The following is a 9,843-nucleotide window of genomic DNA, read 5'->3' as shown; positions in this document are numbered from 1 at the left end:
CGTGTCTTGTCTTTGTCTGATAATGAAATTGATTTGGAGATGTTTGTGTTGTGGAACATGGGATGCTGAGTTCAGGGAAAAGGTTAAGTAGGTGAAATGGAAGAAGCAGCAACTAAAATAACAATTCAAATGATGTGCAGCATATTATGTAGTGTATTATATTGTGACTGTACCTCGTTATAGCAAGTGGAGAAGATTTGTATAACTTTTTAAATAACTTACTTGGACCCTATTATCTGTAGATGTGATGGTACATATTTTGAAGACATAGATAAATAAAATCTACAATGTATTAATTAAATAGGTATTCAGTGAATAATAGTTTGCTATAAAATGTTTTTTTTTTTGGTGTTGCTATTATCTTAACTGTATAAACCTGCCTTTCAGAATGAAGATACAGGAGGAGTGATGATCAAACATGCTCAGCCAAACACCAGTTTGGCTCGAGCATCTCAATGCTCGGTACATGGCTGTATTCGGCTGAATAATGCATGCGCTCGAGCGCAATGCTCGAGTCTCCGTCCCGCGCGTTTCTTGGCTACACAGCCAATAAACGTTCAGGTAAGTACTGCCCTCACGGTAATGCCGTAGCCATGTTGGTTACTGGCATTACAGTGATTGGCTGGCCAGACGGCTCAGTCTTATACAGGGAGAGCTGTGATGAGGAAGGGACAGACAGTGTAGGGAGTGATTTAAGAATATTTTTACCACCCAAAATTTCAGAGACCTAAAAGTCCTTTTAAAATGGACTATTTTGTGTGGCAGCAGCAATATCTTTTTTTTTTGTGAAAACTGAGCTAAATAGCTAAAACTTTACAGACCCAAAAGTCCTTCTAAGGACTATTGTGCGTGGCAGCAATCTGTATTTATAGCATATCCTGCACTAAATAGCGTACAATAGTTAGGCCGCAGCAGACAACAACATTAGCTGCACCACATCTCCAGTGTAAGGTGTGCGCATCAAAAAAAATATATGTGACATCCAGTGTACTTTTTCAATAGACGGTGTCTTTGAAGGGTGTCTTTGAATCCAGAGAAAAAAAAACAGGCTGGTTTTGAGAGCTCCATTTATATAAGCAGGCGTATAACGTGAGTTTGCGTGTCACGTGTTTGATTTAAGTGTGTGTTTGTATAAGTGTGTGACTTTTAATTAAGTGAGGGAGTATATGAGAGCTAAATGATTTCTGTGTAGAGTTGAGCGGACACCTGAATTTTCGGGTTCAACGGGTCCTGCCGAACTTGACAAAAAAGTTTAAGTTAGGGACCCGAACTTAACCTCGAACCCGAACCCTATTGAAAACAATGGGGACCCGAACTTTTGAGCACTAAAATGGCTGTAAAAATGTCATGGAAAGGGCTAGAGGACTACAAATGGCATCAAAATGTGGTTAAGATCATGGCAAGTGCTCTGCAAACAAAAGTGGATAGGAAAAGGACTTTAAATAACATAAAATACGTAAAAATAAAAAATAATAACGATGATATAGGAGGATGAGGTCCATATGAAGTAGGAGGTTGAGTAGGCGGTAGATGTGGCGGTATAGGTGGAAGCGGTGGTGGTGGAGGAGGTAGCCTACACAGATTTTTGGTTTTAAATTTATTTTTATTTTTTTTAAATTGGGGTACACGCCAAAACATTGGGAAATATAACCTGTGATAACCTCCTCCAGTCGTGCTAAACACACATTCAGACAATGCACTGGCTGCTGGGCAGGCCAGCACCTCCAAGGCATAAAGGGCAAGCTCAGGCCATGTGCCCAATTTGGAGACCCAGAAGTTGCAGGGGGCAGACCCATCAGTCAGTTCATGTAGGAGTGTGCAAACATACTGCCCCACCATGTTGCATGTCCCCGTGATGTTCACGATCCAATTGGATATCTGTTCAATCAACTTTTGACAATGGTGATCACGGTTATCGGTGAATCAGGGTTCCACCCCGGAAAGGGAGCGTGGGAAAGAGACCACATACAAGGGAGATCAATGGATGAAATTATATTGTGATTGAGCGGAAATGTAGGAGAAGCTATTAAAACTGAAGAATTTAGAGGAAATTAGGGGGCGCGCGGCAATTACCCACTCCCGACTCTGGGAGGTAGTGACGATAAATAACAATACAGGACTCTTAAGATGTCCGGTTATTGGAATGATTAATAAAAATTTATAGGGAATGTCACTGTGGTATTTTGGATTTACACACGTTAGCCAGAAAAGGCAAAGCTGCGGCTTTGTTGACGCTAGATAACCTCTGCCTGATTGCACGTTCCTGTGACATCCACCATCCATTTGGATATCTTCTCTATCAACTTTCAATGTTCATGATCAACATGGTAGGCTCAGAAATGGTTATTGGCGAATCAGGGTTCCACGCCGGAGAGGGAGCATGAGAAAGAGAGAGCACATCCAAGGGAGGTTAATTGTTTTAAATTAAATATTATAGAGTGGAAATATGGGACAAAGTACTAGGCTGTGTTCACACGGGTGAGCTTTCAGCGCGGGTGCAATGCGTCAGGTGAACGCATTGCACCCGCACTGAATCAGGACCCATTCACTTCTATGGGGCTGTGCAGATGAGCCCCATAGAAGCATGCTCTATACTGTGCATTTTTCACGCAATGCAGGTCCCATAGAAGTAAATGGGGATGCATGAAAATCGCAAGCATCCGCAAGAAAGTGTGGATGTGGTGCAATTTTCAAGCATGGTTGCTAAGATGAAAGTCTATTCACTATTATTTCCCCTTATAACATGGTTATAAGGGAAAATAATAGCATTCTTTAATACAGAATGCTTAGTAGAAGGTCAATTGAGGGCTAAAAAAATAAAAAATAACTCACCTCCTCCTCTTGATTGCGTAGTTGCCAATCTCTTCTTACTTCTTTAATCATAAGCTGTCGGCTAAAGGACCTGTGGTGACGTCACATCACATGGTCCAATCACATGTGATTAGACCATGTGATGAGCTCAGTGACGTCACCACAGGTCCTTTGACAGGTCATGAAGAAAGAACAGGAGACCGGAAGAACAGGAGAGCGAGCGTGCGATAGAGAGACCACATCCAAGGGAGATACAAGTATTAATTTTTGGGGGGATCAAGCGGATATATGGGAAAAGTTATTGAGGTGCAAATTTGGGACAAATTACTGAAGCATAAATGTGGGACAAATTATTAAAGCGCAAATGTGGGACAAATTATTGAAGCACAAATGCGGGGCAAATTAGTAAAGCACAATTGTGGGACAAATTATTGAAGCACAAAAGTGGTACAAACTTAAAGTTTAAGCATTGAATGAAAGGAGGTGGTGTGCATCAATTACAGAAGAATTTCAGAAATTTTATTCCCTGTCACCTATGCAGAGCAGGGGTTTATTCATGTCCAAAATTGTAAAATGTCAACCCAATAATGTAACAGAAAAATTACAGAAATGTATTAACCAGTCTACTTGGTAGAGCAGGGGTCTATGACACTATGACAGAAAAAAAAATTGTTTATTGTCACCCGAGAATGTAAAAGAAAAATTATCAAAATGTATTAAGCTGTCAACTAGGTAAAGTGACGTGCAGCGCTGCGTGACTCAAGCTTATATAGAGCCTGGGTCACATGCTGCTCTGGCCAATCACAGCCATGCCATTATTAGGCATGGCTGAGATGGCTTCTGAGGTCAAACAGTTAACCACTTGTTGATTGGCTGCTCTGCAGTCTTTCAAAAAGCGCCAAGAAAGCCCCGACCACCAAACCCAGGTTCGAGTCCGGGTCCAAAAATCCTAAAGTTCGGGTTCACTCAACCCTAGTAGACAGGTAAAAAAATAAAATTTTTACTGTTACATTTTCGGATAAAAATTCACCAATTTTTGGGTGCAATATACGAGGGGTATATTGCACCCAAATATTGGTGAATTTTTATCCGAAAATGTAACAGTAAAAATTTATTTTTTTACCTGTCTACTAGGGTTGAGTGAACCCGAACTTTAGGATTTTTGGACCCGGACTCTAACCTGGGTTTGGTGGTCGGGGCTTTCTTGGCGCTTTTTGAAAGACTGCAGAGCAGCCAATCAACAAGTGGTTAACTGTTTGACCTCAGAAGCCATCTCAGCCATGCCTAATAATGGCATGGCTGTGATTGGCCAGAGCAGCATGCGACCCAGGCTCTATATAAGCTTGAGTCACGCAGCGCTGCACGTCACTCTGCTGTTACAAGTGTAGGGAGAGGATGATGCTGGACTGGTGATTTCGGGTAAAGAATAGGAGAGAATCTAACTCAGCGATCTACATAGAAAGAGTTGTGTGGGTGCAGGGCACAATCGTTTTACCCTGCCCTGAGCTCATTGACCAAACTAGCTGGCTTAATGCAAATCCCTTGCCTGGCGCATGTGCTGAATTTGGTGGTGCAGAGATTCCTTAAAAATGACCCCGATATGTCAGAACTGCTGCATAAAGTGCGGGCCGTCTGTGCGCGCTTTCGGCTTTCTCACCCTGCTGCTGCTCGCCTGTTAGCGCTGCAGCATAACTTCGGCCTTCCCGCTCACCGCCTCATATGCGACGTGCCCACAAGTTGGAACTCAACCTTGCACATGCTGGCCAGACTGTGCGAGCAGCAGCAGGCAATAGTGGAGTTTCAGCTGCAGCATGCACGCGTGAGTCGCTCTGCGGAACAGCACCGCGTCACCACCAATGACTGGGCCTCCATGCGAGACCTGTGTTTCTTGTTACACTGTTTTGAGCACTTCACCAACATGGCCAGTGCTGATAACGCCGTTCTCAGAGTTACTATCCCACTTCTATGCCTTCTTGAAAAAACGCTCCTGGCGATGATGGAGGAGGATGTGGCACAGGAGGATGAAGAGGGATCATTCCGTAGGGTTTCCGTCCAGTCATTCCCAAGTGGCTCCGAGGGTTGGTTCCTGCACCCACAAACCCAAGGTACACAATTGTCCAGCCAGGGCACAGTTCTAGAGGATGACGAGGTGGAGGATGAGGAGGAGGAGATGGAGGAGGAGGAACCATGTTCACGGCAGGGTGGCACCCAGACCAGCTCATGGCTATCACTAGTGCATGGATGGGGGGATACAGAGGACACAGATAATACACCTCCCACAGAGGACAGCTTTTTGTTGCCTCTGGGCAGCCTGGTACACATGAGTGATTACATGCTGCAGTGTCTCCACAACGACCGCCGAGTTGTCCACATTCTAACTTGAGCTGATTACTGGGTGGCCACACTGTTGGATCCCCGTTACAATGACAACGTACAGTCCTTAATTCCCTCACTGGAGCGTGATCGTAAGATGGGTTTTAATTTAATTTTGAAAAATTAGGGTGCACGTTAAAAGAGTGGGAAATATACAAAATACAAGAATGAGCAATTGTGCTGCAGTATAACAATGGCTGGTTAGTGCTGGTATACATGTCTATTCTGCACAAGGTATGAACAAGTCCTGAGGGATCCATGCCTGGTTCATTTTAATGGGCGTAAAGGGCAAGCTCAGGCCATGTGCCCAATTTGGAGACCCAGAAGTTGAAGGGGGCAGACCCGTCATTAAGTTCATTAAGTACGTGTAGGCGTGTGCACAGATACTGATCCACCATGTTGGTGAAATGCTGCCTCCTGTTCCATATCACCTGGTGGTGCTGGTTGTTGTGGCATGCTGACAAAGCTTTTCCACATTTCGGCAATGCTAACCCTGACTTATGAGGTGCTGGCGGTGCCCTAGCTGCATTGGCGACCTCTTCCTCGTCCTCTGCCTTCGCCTTGTGCTTCCACTGTGCCCCTGCTGTCAGGTGGGAATGCCACCAGTAGCGCATCTCCCAGCGTGCGCTTGTACTCGCGCATCTTACAATTACGCTCCAGTGAGGGAATTAAGGACAGTACGTTGTCCTTGTAACAGGGATCCAGCAGCGTGGCCACCCAGTAATCAGCACAAGTTAGAATGTGGGCAACTCGGCAGTCGTTGCGGAGACACGGCAGCATGTAATGGCTCATGTGTGCCAGGCTGCCCATAGGCAACGAAAAGCTGTCCTCTGTGGGAGGTGTAACGTCTGTGTCCTCTGTATCCCCCCAGCCATGCACCAGTGATGACCATGAGCTGGTCTGGGTGCCACCCTGCTGTGAACATGGTTCCTCCTCCTCTTTATCCTCCACCTCGTCATCCTCCAGAATTGTGGCCTGGCTGGACAATTGTGTACCTGGCGTTTGTGTGTGCGGGAACCCACCCTCTGAGCACCGCTGTAGCACCCATTGAAAGAGTCAAGCTGCTGCTGCAAGTCCAACATGCAAGCAAACAGATCACAGTTGACAAGCAATACAAAGGAATCATGGACTGTGTTGTCTGTATCCCCAAAGAACAAGGCTTCTTGTCCTTCTGGCGTGGTAACCTTGCCAATGCGATCAAATACTTCCCAACCCAGGCCCTGAATTTCGCTTTCAAAGACAAGTACAAGAAGATCTTCCCTGATAATGTTGACAAGAGGACCCAGTTCTGGCGTTACTTTGCTGGAAACCTGGCCTCCGGTGGTGCCACTGGTGCGACCTCTCTGTGCTTTGTCTACCCACTTGACTTTGCCAGAACCCGTCTTGCTGCTGATGTGGGCAAAGCTGGTGCTGATAGAGAATTCAAGGGTCTAGGCGACTGCTTGGCTAAGACCTTCAAATCCGATGGGCTTAAAGGCCTATACCAGGGCTTCAATGTGTCTGTCCAGGGCATCATCATTTACAGAGCTGCCTACTTTGGCATCTATGACACAGCTAAAGGTATGCTTCCAGATCCTAAGAACACACACATCTTTATCAGCTGGATGATTGCTCAGTCAGTGACAGCTGTGGCCGGTTTTGCCTCCTACCCATTCGACACATTCCGTCGTCATATGATGATGCAGTCTGGAAGGAAAGGAGATGATATCATGTACTCTGGCACAATTGACTGCTGGAAGAAGATTGCACGTGATAAAGGCTCAAAGGCATTCTTCAAGGGTGCTTGGTCCAATGTTCTGAGAGGAATGGGTGGTGCTTTCGTGCTAGTCTTGTATGATGAGCTGAAGAAGGTCATCTAAACATGTCCCCATGTCTGTGACCTGGCATGATGTAAAATGTAACATACCCAGAGCGTTCATGGACTTTCAATTTTTTTGTCAAACACACCTTTTATTTATAAGTTGTAACTGGTTATCTTACTGGTTAACGTTGGGAACCAATTTGATTACATCTCACCAGCTTTCCATGTTAACATAAATCATTCCCTATACCCAAGTACTTCCTTCGGCGCCTGCAAAGAACCATCTGTAGTGCCCCTGTGGTAGTATGGGCTGACTCGTTGGGACTCAATGCTCCTTTATTTTTTATTTCAGTCATTCATATTTTTAAGTAACTTAGGTTGGAGGAAATAAAAAATATGGAACCATCTGTTGTGTGTTTTATGACTTCGGAAACTGTTTGCCAGGTCCATACCTGGAACTATATTTTGCCTTGGGCTAATAAAGCGTTATCGGCCCTGACCATGTTGGTGGAGTACTCGAAACAGCGCAACAAGAAACAAAGGTCTCGCATGGATGCCCAGTCATTGGTGGTGAAGTGGTGCTTTTCCGCAGAGCGACTCACCCGTGCGTGCTGCAGATGAAACTCCACTATCGCCTGTTGCTGCTCGAACAGTCTGCCCAGCATGTGCAAAGTTAAGTTTCACCTTGTGTGCACGTCGCATATGAGGCGGTGCGCGGTAAGGCCAAAGTTATGCTGCAGCACTAAAAGGCGAGCAGCAGCAGGGTGAGAACGTTGAAAGTGTGCACAGACGGCCCGCACTTTATGCAGCAGCTCTGACATATCGGGGTAATTTTTAAGGAACCTCTGCACCACCAAATTCAGCACATGCGCCAGGCAAGGGATGTGCATCAAACCGGCTAGTCCCAGAGCTGCTACGAGATTTCGCCCATTATCACACACCACCAGGCCGGGCTTGAGACTCACTGGCACCAACTACTCATCGGTCTGTTGTTCAAGGCCTGTCCACAGCTCCTGCGCAGTGTAGGGTTTGTCCGCCAAACAGATACGTTTTAAAACTGCCTGCTGTCGTTTACCCTTGGCTGTGCTGAAGTTGGTGGTGAAGGTGTTATGCTGACCGGATGAGGAGCTAGTAGAGGATGAGAAAACGGAGTAAAAGCAGGAAGCAACAGGAGTCAAAGAGAAACGCCCTGCAATCCTCTTGGTGGAAGGACATGCGCCAAACTGCTATCCGCCTCAGGCCCAGCCGCCACTGCATTTACCCAGTGTGCTGTTATGGAGATATAACATCCCTGACCATGCTTACTGGTCCACCTATCCGTAGTTAGGTGGACCTTGCCACACATGGCGTTGCGCAGTGCACACCTGATTTTGTCCCCACTTGGTTGTGCAGGGAAGGGATGGTACGCCTGGAAAAGTAGTGGCTGCTGGGCACAACATACTGTGGGACAGCCACCGCCATAAGGCTTTTAAAACTCTCCGTCTCCACCAGACGGAATGACAGCATTTGAATGGACAGTAATTTTGAAATTCCGGCATTCAGGGCCAGGGATCGCAGATGGGTAGTGGGGTACTTCCTCTTCCGCTCCAGTGTTTGGGAGATGGAGAGCTGAACGCTTCAGTGGGACATTGTGGAGATGCTTGGTGACCCAGGATGTGGTTTTTCTGGCAGATCCTCTGTTTGCGCGGTGGCAGGTGGCACTGTCACTCCAGAAGTGGATGAAGAGGCTGAGACTACAGCAGAAGAGGAAGCAGGAGGAGCCAGAGACCTTTCTTGATTTTTGAGGTGTCTACTTCACTGCAGCTCATGCGTTGCACTTTGATGTCTTGTCATGCAGGTTGTGCTCAGGTTGAGAACGTTTATGCCTCGCTTCAGGCTCTGATTGCACAGCATGCAAACCACTCATGTCTTGTCGTCAGCACTTAGCCTGAAGAACTTCCACGCCAAGGAACTCCTTGGAGCTGGCTTTGGCGTGTTCGGTCCCTTGCTGCGTTGGGAAGTAGCAGGCATACTGTCTAGGAAACAGCCGCTCAGCTTTTGCACCCTGCTACCTCTTCTGCTGTGCTGGTGGCTCTGTTCGACCATTGCCTCTTCCTCTGAACTACACAGCTCACTGGCATGACCTTGATTCAATGTGGGGTCAAGGTCTTTATCGTCCTCCACATCATCTTCCACCCAGTCTTCACCCCTGCCTTCTTTGTTGGTCTGCACACTTTTGAAAGCTGCAGCAGTTGGCGCCTGTGTTTCGTCATCATCCGAGATGTACTGCGGTGGTCCTCCCATTTACTTATCTTGAAACATAAGTGGTTGGGCATCGGTGCACTCAACCTCTTCCACTTATGGGGCAGGGCTATGTGGATGTCCCTGGGAATCCCTACTAGCAGAGCCATCAAAAAGCAGAAGAGACTGCTGCATTATTTGGGGCTTAGACTGCTTGGTGGATTTGCAAGAGGGTGAGGTGAAAGACTGATGGACATCGGTTGCAGGTGCCAACTCTGATCTTTCAGCAGGAGACTGGGTGGGAGACAATGTGAAGTAACTAGAGGCACTGTCAGCAACCCAATCTACTATCGCCTGTACTTGTTCTGGCCTCGCCATTCGTAGAGCAGCATTGGTCCCAACCAAATAACGCTGAAGGTTCTGTCACCTACTCACACTTGAGGAAGGTGTTGTGCGTGTAGCTGGCACAGATCGACCACGTCCTCTTCCTGCAACAGGAGCTCCCTTAGCATCACCACGACCAAGGCCACGTGCCTTATTTGATGCTCTCCTCATTCTCCGCAAATTTAGGATCTTTTTTGTTACTAACAGAATATAAGAGTGGTATGTAAAGCTTCTATTTCACCCTAAAAAAAGGC

At 46.6% G+C, this 9,843-nt stretch overlaps 1 protein-coding gene across 1 annotated transcript; it reads left to right on the top strand.

Moving 5' to 3' along the window:
* Positions 1-418: 418 nt before the first annotated feature.
* LOC122931850 (ADP/ATP translocase 2-like) lies at positions 419-7,264 on the top strand. The gene is made up of 2 exons (XM_044285901.1): positions 419-462; positions 6,215-7,264. Exons 1-2 carry the CDS (start codon positions 419-421, stop codon positions 7,041-7,043), a joined length of 873 nt encoding a protein of 290 aa, XP_044141836.1. The 3' UTR covers positions 7,044-7,264.
* The last annotated feature ends 2,579 nt before the right edge of the window (positions 7,265-9,843 follow it).

The sequence above is a fragment of the Bufo gargarizans genome, chromosome 3 (genome assembly GCF_014858855.1).
Source record: "Bufo gargarizans isolate SCDJY-AF-19 chromosome 3, ASM1485885v1, whole genome shotgun sequence".
NCBI classification, from domain to species: Eukaryota; Metazoa; Chordata; class Amphibia; order Anura; family Bufonidae; genus Bufo; species Bufo gargarizans.
This window is presented reverse-complemented; position numbering and strand designations above follow the sequence as displayed.

Coding starts and splice junctions, on each gene's coding strand:
- LOC122931850 (XM_044285901.1), top strand. CDS start 419: ATGCTCAGCCAAACACCAGTTTGGCTCGAGCATCTCAATGCTCG. Junction 463..6,214: donor CTCGAGCATCTCAATGCTCG/GTACATGGCTGT, acceptor CCACCCTCTGAG/CACCGCTGTAGCACCCATTG.